We start from the raw sequence: 17,052 nt of genomic DNA on the forward strand, positions 1-17,052 counted from the left end.
CTGCAATCTTGACCACAGACCTACTCAATTCATTTAAAGGCAAAACAATTTGATTAACAAGATCAGGAAGGCTGCTTAAAACCATGCACTCTCAAGTCATCTGCACTCATCCAAAGCCTTATTTCACAGGCTAACTCCATGGCTAGGGAACTATTAACAAAGCACTTTCCAGAGAGATATAATTGAGTTACAAAAACAATACTAGTTGTATTTCTATAAAGTTTGAAATGTTTTTAATATGTACATTCTTTCTTAGTAAATATTAAAGTAGTGCTTTTATCTTGCACTTTCCCTTTAGATTTCTAAAAGGAGATCAGAAATACAGTTTTCATTCCCCTCCAAACCAATGCAGAGGTTAACTTTGTAACAAACAAATAGGAATTCTGTACACCTCTCCCTCCCCACAATGAAGTAAAAATATGCCATGACTGTCCAATTACACATCATCACAACAAGTTTAAATTACTCATACAAATTATTTGAGAGTATTAAAAAAACCCAATATATTGGATCTATGAAACCATTCCATGCACTGAACAACAACAAAAAGATTTTAATTGTAGGTTTCTTTAAATGGTGTTTTCTCTTTCTATCCAAGTACCAAAGTCTGGATTCAGTGTATCATTAAGACTAACCACTGCTTTAGTCATAGAAACATGACAATACATAGATAACCAAGTTTCTGTTTATAGACAATATGCAATATAGTTACTACCTCTTTAATGAATGTCAAATAAAGCAAGTCTAGCTTTCTAAGACATTGAAGCTGCACATTAAAAAAACAAACAAACAAACAAGAGGTGCTCCTAAATAGGTAACAACATTTTGAAAGAAAGGCTATGCATTTATATGCTGCTGCCTAGGAGTAAGTTATTAGCAGGTTTCCTATGTTGTTAGTTAATTTTTATTCAGAATGACAAGCTATTCAAGAGTTACAGCTTACTAACCAACTACTATAATCAATTTTATCTTCAGAAGGAAAAAAAAAAAAAAAAAAAAGACTTATGTAGTGAAAGCTCTTAAGGGCAGTCCTTGATACTTAAGATCTTCATGATTTTTTCACAGAAGAGACTTTAGCACAATACACAGATAGGAAACAGATTTTGGACATACATTACAAACCTGAATGCAAAGGGTATTTGTTTTACCTTTACAAAGAAAAAGATAAGTAAATAAAATGAAAGTATTATTTACAGGCAGAGGACTCTACTTGATTCTGTAATACTTGATTTTTGTTTTTTGTGTTTGTGTTTAATACTCCTTGAAAACTGTACTTCAGTTCTAAATTTAATTTACATAAGTCCTGACAGGTTTCAGTCTTAGGCATTAATGCCAAGTAAATAAATCAATATTGTCAATATGCTCAGTTTATTTTAACAAGTTGATTTAGAATGTCACTGAATTAAACAAAACTTCTGAACACATAAGCATATTCCTGAAATACAGGGGTTAATCCCCGTGCAAGTTAGTATCCATTTATTAGGAAAGCTCTCCATAGGCAAGGTGCCTTTTCAGTACAATTAAACCCAGCTTGTTTCATTAACTGTTCTTGCCTTGCAATATGGTTGAACTGCAGTCAAGTACAATAAGATAGTAAAAATTTTTGATCTACAGTACCATGTGTTACAGCTGTTACCAATTCTGTTTGTGCCACAAAACCAAAAGCCAATCATTAAAAGTCATTGCTGCTCTTTAACAGAATTCAACAGATGATGTTAATTATCATCCTTACCAAATAATTTTTCGTAAAGGCTATTTACAATGTACATGGCTGAGCATGCACCATATAGATATAAATGCACCTGCCAGTTTGGTAGCATGTAATTACACAGTGCCTGAAAATGACAACACATCTTAACACACCATTTTAATCAACAGTTTCAAGTGGGAAATATTCTTTATTTTACAACTGCTATACTTGCATGAATGTTTATTTTCTTTATAAAAACACTAACTCCTGTCCAGAAGTCGAGACACATTCTATATACTACAGGTTAAGGCAGTTAAAAAATAAAAATTAAAAAAATTAAAAAGTGTTCTTGATAACTGGTCTAGACAATGTCAATTAAAGCTGTTTGAAGCCACTCCAATTCTCCAACAAGTTTTTTGAAATCCCATATAATTTGTGAATGAAAACAGTTTATCTTGCTTTTTTCAGACTTTTAGTAATAGAGAACAGAACAGAATTGGGTGTAGTAAATTAATAAACGTTAAGGGAAGGGAACATTTTATTTAAATTCATTCCATGAGTTTAAAAGTTAAAGGGGTACAGTTTTAGATGGGAGTCTGAGTCAACCAAGATTTGTAAGGAATGAAGCAGAAAACACTAATTTTATGCACATTACTGCATTCTTAAAAATATATTGTTATTTTCAACAATTCAAGTAAGGTAATAGACATTATCAAAAATAACTTCATGAACCATACTCAAGTTTCAAATCACATTCTCAAACTTTTAACCCAAAGCAGTTTTATTGTGTTAACTTCATATAATAAACCATGAAGGTTTGACTGTACAAATGGTTAACGATTTGCACTTGTGATTCCAGCCAGCACACTTGCTAACCAACTTACTATAAAGATATGGCAGATTATGTATTTAATCAAAGCACTTTGATTTAGGCATGAAACAAATTCAAATGGTAGACATTCTGTGCTTCTAATGCATCACTCAGAAGAGAGGCAAGAAACACTCATTTTACAGACAATTATTTTACAGAAAACCCTTAAAATTAGTTGTTTATCTGCAGCTGTAGATGACAGTATAATCTGTTGTAAACAGGGCACTGTGTTGTAAAACCAGTTTTTAATTAACATCTCCGTAAGTTGGAAAAACCACTCTTCAGAATGTCTTTCAAATGTAGCATGTTCTGTTTTTCTATATCATAAAGTTACTTTCCTTTGATTCCTTTTTAAAGATGTTTGTGTTCACAGCAGTTCTGTTTTTAAAAATTGGTTGAAATTTATATAAAATTCTGTACATGTTCACAAATTATTGCATAAACAGCATAATCTTCATGACAGTATTCAGCAACATGTCCATCTTAGGAAATTCACGTTTCCCTTCTTGCTTTTTTCTTCTTTTTAACTTGTTTAGGGGATTCCCAGCTTTCTTCAGACTTTGCTAAAAAGGTTAAACAAACAAAACGTAACTACAGCATTATGACTGAGAAAGTTTATGTAGAACTGAATTATAAAATACTGAAGAGCACATCCCATATTATTATGACATTTCCAAATAGCTTCAACAAGCATGATTTTTAAAAGGAGAGTGCTTTTTACCTTCTCACCCCAAACAAGATAATTTAAAATGCAGCTAAAAGAATAGTTTGTTTGCTGATATTAAACTACTTTTTTTACACCACAAATTCAAGAAGTGAGACACAAAAGAGGTCATTAATTTTCTTACTTAGTGAAAATTTACAGTAAGGTCATTATTATTTTTCTGACTAATTTGCAAATCCATACATGTAAACAATGCATCTTAATTGTTCATCTTTATCAGATTACACCATTTTTAATCAGTAAATATAAGTGGCCCTTATGTCAGAAGATTAATTTTTAAAATCAGGAATTAGGTAAAGATGTGGTTATATGGAAGCCAGAATCAAATAAAGCACTATGTTATTTTATTAAAACAGATTATCATTTTTGATAGCCAACATGATTTAAGGTAAGTCAGGTAAAATGCATGCTGAAAATAAAAGATGTTCTTCTTCTTGGTGAGGCATGATTAGTCAATAACCTTCACATTTTAGAATCAGACTAAACGCAGAAATTTGAGACAATGACTTGAAAAATTATATTGTTTCAGTTTAACTTCTTCAGAACCAAGAAGCCATTTAGTGTAGTTGACTGAGGTTAGTGTTACAAAATCATCTTGTTTCTTCTACTGTTACTAAAAACGAAAGTTTGTTTGCTAATTTCAGACTACTTTTTTAGTTTAGTATTTCAATACTTAGCCATGGATTTTTAATGAAATATTAGTATTCAAAAGTCTAAATTCAAAGTCTAATTCAAACTAAACTTCAGCAGTATGTGTGCGCAGTGGTGTGATTTGTTTTGTTATTTGTTTTTAAAGCTTTCATACTCTGACATCCCTTATACTGTCTTACTGTAGTGTTAGACGAGTATTATGGTACAATATCTTTGCCGAGTGCAACAAAGGACATGTTTGAGACATCTGGGCACAGCCTAACTTTAAAAAGCAACAAACCTTCAGTAGTTCAGCTTGAGGTACATGCTGTTAAACTACAGGAGAAGGAAAAAGAACCCAACACCAACACCCAAAGCCTTGCTATTTAGCACATGTTTTTCTCCATGACTACTACCTTTGATAAAGCAGAGTGTGCATGTGGGGGGAGGGGGGGGGGAGAGAGAGCTGTTAATGAACTAAGTTGAGAAGCAAACACCAGTATGTTGAAAATTCAATTGCTCATTATTTTCCAAATTTCTGATTGTTAAACATCTTGTCAACTAGTATGTTAGCACCCATCTGTTCCACCGAATACTTGCAAACAGGCCTTTAAAATCATGTTGGCAGAACTACTTAGTCACAGCATGGAATTCCAGTCCTGAGGGCAAAGAGTATGTCCAAGGATCTGGTGAGGACTGCACAAGGCCAATAGACATCTCCAGTCATTCAAGCATATGAAGACATTTTTCCTCACAGTGAAATGATATTTGTTAAAATACTTCTACCAAAGTTAAAATATAGCAAGATATATAAACAAAATACATAAATACTTGACACCCAGATCACATGGTTAAAGTAGATGTAATCAGAATGCTTATGGGAGAAAACTACACCCTGAATTAGGATGAATGAATTGTACTGAGATACTTACTCTGTGGAGGAGGCACACTGTTTTGCTTAATATTGGGACTAGAAACATCTGTCTCTTGCAGCATCTGTGGCACTTGGGAAGTGATCTTGTCAGAATCACTTTCTGATACAATTACAGATGGCTCAATAGAAACAGCAAGCGAAGGAGCCTCCTCAGGCTATTAAAAAAAAAAGAAAATTCAGAACTTTAATAAAGTTACAGTAGTAAAACATTCCTATCAGTGTCATTTCTGGCAATATACTTGGCAGATGCTACAAATATGGCACTGAAAAATTAAGCCAGTGTTAAAATCCTTTAAAATTTTAATCAAAGCTGTAAGACTATGACTGCCATCTAGTGCCAAAAAATTTAGTTGTATACAACCAAAGATAAACCAAACAAGTTAACCTACATTAAAATACATGGTGTGTAGAGAAAGGGAGAACAATTTAAAACCGCTTAAGACTCTGAAACAGTTCTATTACACATATACAGAATAAATGCAAGACACAGTGACACGCTGTACACATTTTTGTTCAAGGCAAATGGGTCCAAATACACCAACTTTTATAGCATACAGAAAGTATTTGTAGTTATTTCTATCAACTGGCAGAAATATGCCGCTGTGCTTATATTACAATAACTTTAGACAGCTGCAAAAGCCGTCAAATCTTTTTCAATGAAAACTACTATAGAATGAATTGCTATGTGAAAGATATTCTTAGTATTTCCTAATTATCTGTTCATTCTGAAGTTTTCCCCTGGAGAGAGAATCTGTAACTGTGGCTTACTATGTATCACTGGAATTTATGTGCAGTAAAACAAATTGGAATGTCAAAATCAATTGATATTACAATAAAAAATCAGAGCAAAAAAGAATATAAAAGAGAGCCATGTGATTCCACAGCAAGTCACCTACTAGCAAAAGGCTTCAAGTAAGATTATATTAGGGAACAAGCCATCAGTTGAACAAACCCCCCCCCCCCAATTTAGTATTATTAAAAAATCATGGCTGTAGTTGTGTCACAACAACCAGAACCTGAAACTGTCAAAACAAAGCAGCGAAGCCTACATCTAGCCTCTAAGTTCTGCATAAAACTAAAATCTAGAATTTGTATACATCAGTTAATACCATTTCCATCATAGTAATATGCAAGCATCTCACAAAACAGCTTAATTAGAACACACAAAAGACCAAAACCAGATATATCTATGATTTTACCATATCATACTGAGCACGAAGTTGAACAGCTTTAATAGCTTACAATAAAAAGAGTTCTTAAACCTTTTATGAAAAAGGTTTGTGCAATATACAACAACTGATTTTTTTAAAACTAGAATTGAAATACGTTTCTTTTAACATCATAATGAAAAAAACAATAAACTTTTCATATCATCTACATGGAGAGAGCAAGCATGCATGCTGCAGGATTTCCAGCTTGGCCAATTCTATATTGCCTAACGGTTAGCAATCACCACCTACACAAAACCATTAATTATAGAAAGATTGATGTGTCCTTGCACAACTAGGAGCTCTTTTGTAACTGATTCAGGTCACTGGCATCATTCAGAGTTTTGTTAATACTTAGTCACTGTCCAACTGCATATAAAGCAACTCAATTAAGATTAAACTGGTATGCAGCTGTTACAGGCAGACGAGAGAACATGTCTCAGCCTGAACATTAACGCATAGCAGTATTACTGCAAGGGAAGCTACACAGCTACATATAGCATTATTTGCACATCTTTCCAAATGAGGTATTTTTGTTTGACTTTTAGATGAAAGGAAATGGTTACTGACACTGAATGCTAAAAATGTGAAACTACACTTAGCTAAGATTGTGTGTTATACAACAACAAATTAGTTCAGAAATAAATCAAAACAAGCAACAAGATCAATTTGCTAATACAAGTAGTTACATGCATGATTCTACAGAGTTTTACTAATAAGTAGTTACTTGTGAAACTTATTACTAATGAATTATTTCTAGCACTAGCTCTCAATATAAAATCTGTGCACGCTGGTAAATGCCAAAGGTTTTCCCTAACATGTTCAGCCCAATGTAGAGGGGACAAAGAAGTTGTGTGTGTGTGTGTGTGTGTGTGTGTGTGTGTGTGCGCACATGTGCGTGTGCTCGTGTGGCAGGAAGAGAGGGGGCCACAAAGGAGGAGGGAAGACTTTCTCTTTGGTGATCTCCAGTCTCCAGTAAAAAAAATTCCATTTTAAGCCACCTGCATTTGAATTTTAATACCTTGTTATCTTAATTACTAACCATTTGTTACATAAAAACGTGAAACACTATTCTGACAGATGCTCTGTGATACCAAACTGCTGTCTCACTAATATTGCCTACTCTTTACAGAAAAGAAAACCAATACCACTAGAAAAACTCAGTATTTTTTTCCTACAGTGTAATTCCTGTAGAGTAATAGTACCTAAGGAACCTGCTGGCTGGAGAAAAGGTGAAAGAGAGCTCCTATTATCTAGATTATCTCTGAACTGTTAGCTAAAGCAAATAGTCAGTTTATGAATTGGTTCAGCAAAAGCTTTTATTTTTTCAATCATTAACATTAAGCACAGCTACTGAAATTCAAACTTAGACTATGCTTAGTAACAATATAAAAAGTTAGGTTAACACTTCATGTGTAACCCATGAAAAAATAAAATATAGTAAGATATTAGTCTTACTCTCAAAAGCTGTTAGTTTGTAGCTCCAGATCTCATAGTTTTAAAGTATTTATATTTATTATATTTATATTTGTATATATAATAAATATTAAAGCATTTATATATTCAGTCTAAAAAATATGTTGGCAATCATGAGAAGTTTAGAAATACTCCTTTTCAGAAAGGACATGCTTTTTTAAAAAAATGCAGTGCAATTGATCTAATATCTAAAATTCAAGACCCTGATCACCTGCATATGCCTAAACATGTAGCCTGAAGCATATCCTCATTATGACATTATCAAAGACAATGTTAGTGCTTCAATGAGCCTTTAAGGCTTCAAAACTCAAAATTACATAAACCCAGTTCTTTTTTATTCCTACCTTAGCTGGTTCACTAGTACTTATGGTCTTCAAAGAAAAAGCTATTTCCTGTTGTGGTTGAGCTTTTGAGGTATCCTCCTGAAATTCTTCTCCAGCTTCTCTATCCAGTTCTTCAGTGTCCTACAAAGAAATAAAAAATAGGAGCCCATATTTGTAAGAAAAAGTTCTGACTTTTCACCCTCCAGATCAGTTTTGATCCCATAATCTGTTTCAGTATGAAAAACAATCTTAAAAAAATTACTAATACTAGGCTAATACAGTCAGCCTACGTTAACACTCAGAATTTATACAATATAGTACAAGAATACCTGTAAAGTCCAAAGAAAACCAGAAAGCAGTACTCTCCGTGCTATTCACTAACAAAAAATCCCCTTAATTATGAGAATGAATTGCACTTTACATTTACGTTTACATACATTTTACATACAAGGGTGGGAAATTAAACAATTTACTCATTTTGTAGATTTCTGTAGAAGTATCATTAAGACATCTGATGTTTCCAGCTCTGTTCTTGGATATTAATAAAAATTCTAAATGCAACTTTAAACTAATGTCTGTATAGCTTTTTATCATATTAAGCTTTAACAAGTATTCTGCAACCCCATTAAGTCTTCAGTGATGCCTATAAACCTAAATTTTCTATTTGCAAACTGAAAAGATTTCTAAAGAACCTAAGAGTCTGAATCTTTAGGCTTTAATTACTCTCAACAGTAGGAAAATTTTCATTTACACCAGAAATTACAAAGTAGATACATTAGTTTAAAGCACCAGAAGGACCCTGTGGTGGAACAGTAGATGGAACACAGATGTCTAATATTAAGCCAGAAGTTTCTTCTGCTTCTTTCATTATTCTCCCCAGAACCCAGTGGAAATACAGTCAAAGTCCAAGTCTGTTGATTTCCAAGAGGAAAGACCATCTTACCTTTTATCTAGCTGTGATTGCAATATCTACCATGTTTGTGACAGAAATTCAAGTCAACAAACATGAGAGCAAACACAAAAGTATAAAGAATGTATAAGATGTTATTTATTTGAACATATTCAAATTTTCAGAGTATAAACATACAAGCTTTAAGTGAATTTTCAACTAGGCCTCACATGTTAGATGAATAACTTGCTGTAACAAAAGGACAACCTATTAGTGATGTATTGGCTCTTTTGTTCCTGTCAATGAACACCTCCAATTTTTTTCTAGAAGTTTAAAACAAAAATGTTCACTTTCATGTTTAGATTGATGTAAGAAAGGTAACTAAAAATCATAACCAAGGAAGACCCATGGGTAGAATGAATTAATATGTTAATTTGGACAATAGGAGTTATTTGACACATACAGCTTAGAAGGTAGTTTATGAGCAATAAAAAATTAATTTCAGAATTCACTTACTCAGTTAAAGACCCATACAAGACCTCTGATGGATGGATATCAGAACAGATGAGTCAGTAAATAGTTATCAGAATATGATAGATTTCAAAGATAAAAAGCAATTATATTGCAGTCCTAGTATCCTCTCTTCCTCTTTACCACAAAAGAAACACTGCAAATTCATATTGACTTTACAGAGTCTCCCAGATTTAAAGCATGCTAATTACAAGACACAAATTCAAAACAAGTATGTCTGAAATACAATGTTCCTCCTCCCTCGAATTTACCTAGTCAGATTCAACTGTTTTGTAAAAAATACACGTTATGAATGGCTGCCAACTACACAGAGAAAGCTTTTAGGACAAAAAAAGCTTTTAATAATTTACACTCAAAATATATCCCTATTAGGAAAGTACTTGTTTTAATCTATTAAAGTGGGCTTCAATTTCAATTGAAGTGTCATCTGCTTTTGCAATATTTACAATAAATCTGTTTCTCTCAAAGTAATTCTTCAAAAGCTACTAACCATTTAAGTTACATAGAAAACTCCAGAAACCCTCAGTTTGCAAACAACAGCTTGTTCAAATCTCATTTACATAAAATAGCTCTATCTACTGAATTAGGAGGCCTTGATATTTCAAGTTTCACATAAATCAAACTACAACAGTACTTCAGAAAACTACTTTATCCTAGTGGAATTGTTTGAGTTCTCCCTAAAAGACAACTTCAATTTTTCTCCTTTCTCCTAGCCAGCTATGCTAAGAAGGTTGTCTTTCAAAACACAAGAGGACTTCCCATGCACAGAAAAGAGTTGTTGCTAGTGATATTCTTATGGCACTGAATCCTGATTTGATAGAGCATAAATAATTCAGGATAAACACTTTCCTTGTATTTTGTGATTACCACGAAATCCATCCACATCCAATCACATTTTGTTCCCAAGTCAGACATGGAATCAACAGTAGACTAATCCAATACCATAAAGAAATTAAATTCCTATTTCCCAAAAATGATTTTGTATTAAGTCAATAATAAACAAAAATAAAGTCATCTTGTCAATTCCTCACAAACTGCTTTACAGACTGTCCAGATTTTACCTTTGCAGAAGAGTTAGCCTCTTCACCCTGCTTCTTCTTTTTCTTCTTCTTTTTCTTGGATTTCCCACTTGCAGAACTCTGAAGTGGGTCTGCTTTTTCTCTTTCATTATCTGAAGCCTTCATGTGGGAATATAAGGGATTTAACATTTAGAAGCACAATGAAACTATAGGCTAAAAATAATAGTTGTAAGGGATTTAATTACATATTGAATCTAAGTGAATACAACTGACTGTTTAGTTCATTTTAGAAAGACTACATTCTTAACACACTACCTGGAAACACAAAAGACTTAGGAATGAAAAGGGTAATGAAGCTAGTGTGATGAAAAATACTATTTCCATACAGAGGAAAAACATTACTAGAAGATCAATTATAAAGAAAGACCAAAACCTTTCTTAGGACACAGAGATAAGGTAATACCTTATGTTAAGATGAGACAGTAAGATTTGACATGGCGCTCACTAGAAAAAAGTGGATTCTATTCTCTCAATAAGAACATTTAGCATCTTCTTTGTGTACATATTAATGTAATTGTGCTGCTTTTATGAATGCAACAGAAATGAGATGCCCTTTATCGTCATCCTAAAAGTCATTTTAAGAAAAGGCAGTGGTAAGGACAAAGTTATGGAGCTTACAGAGAAAAGGAGTAAATATTGCCTTTACCTTCTGAACATCTGATGATGTCTCTTCAGGCTGTGAAACAGAAGTAACTTTTTCTTCATCTACCCAATTCCCCCACTCTTCTGCTGGTGCATTCCAGTCAGAGCTAGGATCTGCTGAAGAAAGTCCATCTGCAAAGATTAGAAAGATTTTCAGGAATGCCTACTTATTCTAATGGTGCTCTTAACAGCTTAGGGAAAAAAGTGCTATGCAAATAACTATTTCTTGATATTAAGATACACTCATTTGCAACATTTCAGAAACATATAAAGATTTTATGACAAGTAGAGGATTTTGCAAGTAATAGGTAAATTTTAGCTATTTTACAGAGTAATGTAATTACAAATTAGTCACAGCAGCAGCTAAATAGATTGAATTGTTTTGAGACACATTAATAGACTATGTAAAAAGGGACAAATTTAAGAGTTGTTCTCTATCTTAAGCCTTCTTTCTAGAAGAAACTAAGATAAACTGTGAACAACATTGACTAATCTTACTTTTGGTATGAATTCTATAGGAGTGATGCATCTGAAAACAGAAAACTTGCAGAATGAGTTTTGGCTCAGTATCACTGATATTCTTAAATACCTTATTTTTCTCTACAAGCCCCTACTCTGTTCTGCCACTAGCGTCCACTTACGACGGCACACATTTATGTTGTCAGGAATGACAGATTTAACAGGTGAATTAGTAGAAAGTCACAGAAAGCTTGTTTTAAAACTGAACACCTTCTAACAATTCTAAACACAGAATAAAGACTGACATCACAAATACTTCTTAAACTCTGACAAATCAAAGGAGAAGATTCAAGCTTGGTTTGCAAACTGTGGTAGGATTCATTTTAAACATCTGAAAACTTAAGTCAAAAGGAAAAGTAGCAAATCCATTTATTAGCAAACGTTCCAAAATGAAAAATTCTATGATGTAGATACTTTTCCATCTCTTTCCTCTACATAAAAATATTACCTAAATACAGTTCCTTTGGACACTATAGGCAAAAATTTACTGATCTGAATAACGAATTACTGCTTAACATATCTAACAACGAATAGGCTTATCTACTGCCATCTTACTAGATTCTTAAAGAAGAAACCATTCTTTTTTAATTAAAATTGAAATATTGACAATATCTGTAAGTTTCCTTATGCTCAACCTGCTACCACAGTAAGGTATCACAGTGGCTTGAACTTCAATTATTCCCCCATTTCTCTTTTAGCCTACTTCAGCTACCTGAAATCTGTGACAAAGTAACTTTATCAATACAAGCCATAAGCATTCCACACACAGAAATGTGAATAAAATATGCTCTCGCCAATACAGAAAAACGATCATTTTCAGATGATTAACTGAAGTGTGCTTTACATATGCTCAACTCAGGTAAGAAATAAAGGTAAGTTCTGAAATGATTTAGTATCAGAGTGGTAACTCCAGATTTGGTGGAATCAAAGATTTCATCAAGTACTTCCATTCTACTTTTGTGCATTATCTTCTCTCTAAAAAGAGCTTCTTGTTTAATGACTGCAAAGTAGCTTTTTTGTGTACTTTTTCTTTTTCTTTAATTATCTAATGACAGACACTACATTCCTATTCTAAAAATCAAACATTCTTCAATCTGATTAAATGAAAATATCAATTATAACATAATTCAAAAGGTGAACTTAGGCTGCAAGCCTTCTTCACAAGTAGTTTTACTACTGAATATTTGGATATGTCTGTAACTTCGTTATACTACAGCCCTGATTTCAGGAAACACTGTGGTAAGAACTACAAGCATTTTTTTGAAATTAGCAGGAAGAGGCGAGTAAACACCAACCTGACTACAACTCCCAGGTAATCTCAGTGACCTCTATCCAGTACTTTTATGCATATTAAAGCCTCCTAATGTTGCTGAATGAGGAAGCAAGCTGGACTAAATACAGGAATTTTAGGTCATAATAAGTTTTCAGTAGGATACAATATAGTAGATAAAAGCAAACTCAGTTGTTCAAATACAATCTAATACCAACACATCTTTTCTAGCCTTGCAGTAGATTTTTCTTATAATTTGCAGTAAATTAGACTATTTTAATTCAATATTTTAATTTGCTATCCACTTCTCTAGGAAAAGCCAGAGCCACCCTAAAATACATGAACTTTCACTTTTGAGTTTTGATTTTGTCTAAAGATGTAATTATTATCTCTTATCATTCATCAAAATATTTTCCAGCAGTCTGCTTTCTTCCATTTTTTTAATGGAGCTTTACAAAAGTAAAATATTTCGTTTTTTCTTCAGAGGCTAGCTACTGACTAATACACTTTAAAGAGATGAAAATTACAATTTTTGTTTATGAGTATTTTAGAGGAACATACTTAACCCAGACCATTCATCATCAACAGGAGGTTGAGCATGACTTAAATCCCACTGAAAATCAGAAGTACCCGCCTGAGAAGCTGACTCACTGTTGGATCCTGGAAGGAAACAAATGCAGTTGTACTTGTTAGTTACGCAAGAAAATTCATGAGGCTTGTAAAGAAATTCAAAGCAAAATGAGATAGATAGAAGGCTCAAAAAAAAAGTACGACTCTAAAGACTGCACAGAAGGACAAGAAATCTAAGTTCTTCAAAATGAGATATATTCAGAAAACAAGGGAACTGAAGATAAAAGACACAAAGTTAAGTCAGGGAAAAACAGGAAAGGGGGAAAGAAAGAAAGATAAGAAAAAGGATAGATCAGCAGAAGGATAAGAGAAATAAGAAGGTACAATAGGTAAAAAGGATGAAAAAAGAAGGATAAATAATAGCATTCTGTAAGACTTACAATAGTCTCCTTAAACTGGAAAGCACAACAAATTTTCATGGGCAGTAAAATTATTTATTCTGTGTCAGTAAGAATTCTTACTGAGAGTAGCTAAAAAAACCCAACCAACCAAAAAACCCAAAACCCAACGACCTAGAATGCTAGGGAGAAACCTGATAAATTACACTGCATTATATTATTCATTACTAAGAAAACATCCAATTCTCAAGTAAAACATTTCAGGTACATACAAGCAGCATGATGCATGACAAGCAGCAATAAGACAAATACCAGTCATGATAATAGGAAATACTAAACACTATCATTATTTTAAGACCATCTTAAAAAAAAAAAGAGGCATCATGAAACAAAAACAATTTTGGAAGAAAAGACAAAACCAGAAGAACTTAAGTGTGAGACCACAGTGAAAGAAATTAACATACAACTTTAAGATGAGACTTATTTTTGAAACAGAGTTTAAATATGAATATAGTTATTTGGTTCTCCCTACTTTATAAATATCTATGCAAAATGGTCCCTTTTCATTCCAACATTGTTGGCTAATGCGCAAAATGATGAGTATACTTCATTGTCTTCATGCTTCTCTCTAAATTAAGGTTGCAGTGGTAATAGTGGAGATGAATCTCAAACAAGTCATCCCACTTTATTTACTAAAACTAAGTTTTAGTCTAGAGATTGAACTTGAACGTAAACAGCTCCCCTAGGAAATTTAACTTTCCATAGTAAAATCCTTTCTATAGCTAAGACTTTTTTTCTTCTTCCTGTTCTTTTCTGTCAGCCTTCAAGTGAACAGCTGTCAGTTCCTTGGAAAAGTCTGATAAATTATACCTTGGCATACGTAACTTCTTTGCTATACTTGTACAATGCATGTATAGATAATGAAGCACTAAGGTGAGCTGTAAGATACTGAGCGCTAATCTCAGTTAACAGACTACGGACTGCAACAAGAACAAGTAAACATAGCCTTAACTGCATAAGCAGTTTGTCAACTACTTCCAGAAAGAAGATAGCCATGCCAAGGTTGCTAGACCATGGCAAGTATACAAGCAAGAGCAGAAAACTTAACATACTGTTCCTTTACCAACTAATAGATTGCTTTAACACTTAGGATGTCAGTAGTTTTAACAAGAAAGAGCTGTTAGGAAGCCAGGTCTGTACTCTACAGCAATTTCACTCTTCGAAACAAGTCCAGAGTTCAGATTTCTCACTCAATCTACAGAGCAAAGATTCAGTTCAAATCCTGCCTAAGGAACATACTTAGAAAGCAGTGCTTCAGTTCCTCGATGAAAAAAAAACAGAAGTTCTGAGTAAACAGACCTTCCTAGAAAGCAAACTTCAGATCTGCAGTATGAGACAAAGCAATGACTGAGCACTCCCTTACGCCCATTATTTACACTGAACACATAAACAGGAAAGATATGAAAAAGAATAGGAAGTAATCGTCTTCCGATTCAGTCTTGATTATGAATTTAAAATACAGACTTTGTGACATAATTTGAACTACAAAAAAAAAAAACAAACAAAAAAAAAACCCTTTCCACATTCTCCTAAAACCTATCTTCTATTTGTTTACAGCTAGCAAGACTATTCTTAAAGAAAAATGAGAAAGACACAAATCAACAACACCTGGCAAAGTCTATTTCCTCCTGGTGGGGGAGAAGCAATAGGAAAGTCTTTGGAAGGCTGTACATACCAGACACTCCAGGAGTTAGTCCAAATGAAGAGAAAGAAGTAGAATTCTGTTCAGAGGTATTAATCCTTGCATCCACATTCCAAGCAGCTGTGGAGGGAGGAAAAAAAAAAAAAAAAGAGCTAACTTCCCACTGTTGAAAATAAAGTTAGCTATTTAACAATGTAACAATGAATAGGGTCAGAAAAGCAGAAGAAGCTCCAGCCATATTAACATTTCACATAATTGATGGCATTATTTCACTTACTAAGTGACAATCACTGCTGACAGAGATATGTCTGTATGAACAGGCATATGAATTTGAAACAATTTTTCAACTGAGCTATTTCTCCATGACCATTTCTATATGTAAACTTTTTGCAAAACAGAAGACTATTTTGAGCCCCATACTGTTACATTTTTTCCATTATTATCTACATTATTAAAAAGTTTATTTATTAACTCTGTAGAAGGTGCTTTGCTTGGAGTAAATTGTAAATACGATACTGATTGAAAAATAAGATATACTTGAACGTTAAATAGAAGGGTGAAAAAATAAGCAAAAATAATCAGTGGCAAAAATGCGTCCAAAGAACTAGTTGGTTAGAATGCGGCTCTAAACAAGAACTACTAGGGTTACAGTGAATTGCAAACATAATAAATAAGGTTAGAAGGGACCTTAACAGCTCTCTTGTACAATCTCTTGCTCAAAGGAAGGTCAGCTCTGAGGTCAAACCATGTTTTATCAAGTTGGGTCTTAAAAACCTCCAAGGATGGAGACAGCACAAAACCTCTCTGGGCAACTTGTTACAGTGCCTGACAGTCCTCATGGGGAGTAAGTTTCTCCCTTCTTCAGACTGAAGCTCTCATTTCAACTTGCATCCATCATTTCCCGTCCTCCCGCCATGAACCACAGTGAAGAGCCTGTCTGTCTTCCGGGTAGAGCAGTACCTCACAGGTACTGGCAAGCCCTCCCCGCTCCAGGCTAAACAAGCCCTGTTCTCTCAGCATCTCCTCATCACTGGTCAAGTGCTCCAGTCCCAACCATTTGATTGCCCTTTGCTGAACTTGCTCTAGATGGTCGATGTCTTGCCTATAACGGGGGCTCTAAATCGCATGCAGCGCTCCAGATGCAGCCTAATGAGTGCTAAACAGAGGGGGATAATTGCTGCCTATCATCTACTGACTCCCATATACTGCTGGTGTCCTTTGCTGACAGGGCACATGGTCAGGGCTCACATTCAGCTTGCTGTCCACCAGGATCCTTTTCCCCAGCCAGTCAGACCCCAGTTGTGGATTCTTCCTCCTGGCTGCAGGACTTCTGTCCTTTGCACTTTTGTGCTTGCTGAACTTCCTGACGTACCTGTTGGCCCATTTCCCACCCTCTTTAGGTGTCTCTGGATGGCAGCCCTGATCAAGTTTATCAACTGGTCCCCCTCCAGTTTGATGTAATCTGCATATCTAATGTGAACGACACTGTCATCACCTCCAGGTCACTGATAAACAGGACAGGTATAAGTACAGACACGTGATACTCTCCTTGTCAGAAGCCTCCACAAAGTGTGATACCTCAACCACTACCTTCTG

General features: G+C 34.1%; 1 protein-coding gene across 2 annotated transcripts in view; it reads right to left on the reverse strand.

Annotated features, from left to right (window-relative positions):
* Positions 1–533: 533 nt before the first annotated feature.
* The window catches only part of MTDH (metadherin), a 33,463-nt gene continuing 16,944 nt past the window's right edge, over positions 534–17,052 (reverse strand). For both annotated transcript variants that reach the window (XM_062570490.1, XM_062570489.1), the window contains 7 exons: positions 15,490–15,576; positions 13,348–13,446; positions 11,002–11,129; positions 10,338–10,454; positions 7,878–7,997; positions 4,848–5,004; positions 534–3,124 (listed from right to left, as the gene is read on the reverse strand). In XM_062570490.1, coding sequence (XP_062426474.1) covers positions 3,054–3,124; positions 4,848–5,004; positions 7,878–7,997; positions 10,338–10,454; positions 11,002–11,129; positions 13,348–13,446; positions 15,490–15,576 — 779 coding nt within the window. In that variant the 3' untranslated portion in view covers positions 534–3,053. The remainder of the gene's footprint in view (positions 3,125–4,847; positions 5,005–7,877; positions 7,998–10,337; positions 10,455–11,001; positions 11,130–13,347; positions 13,447–15,489; positions 15,577–17,052) is intronic.

The sequence above is a fragment of the Rhea pennata genome, chromosome 2, assembly GCF_028389875.1.
Source record: "Rhea pennata isolate bPtePen1 chromosome 2, bPtePen1.pri, whole genome shotgun sequence".
Classification (NCBI taxonomy): domain Eukaryota; kingdom Metazoa; phylum Chordata; class Aves; order Rheiformes; family Rheidae; genus Rhea; species Rhea pennata.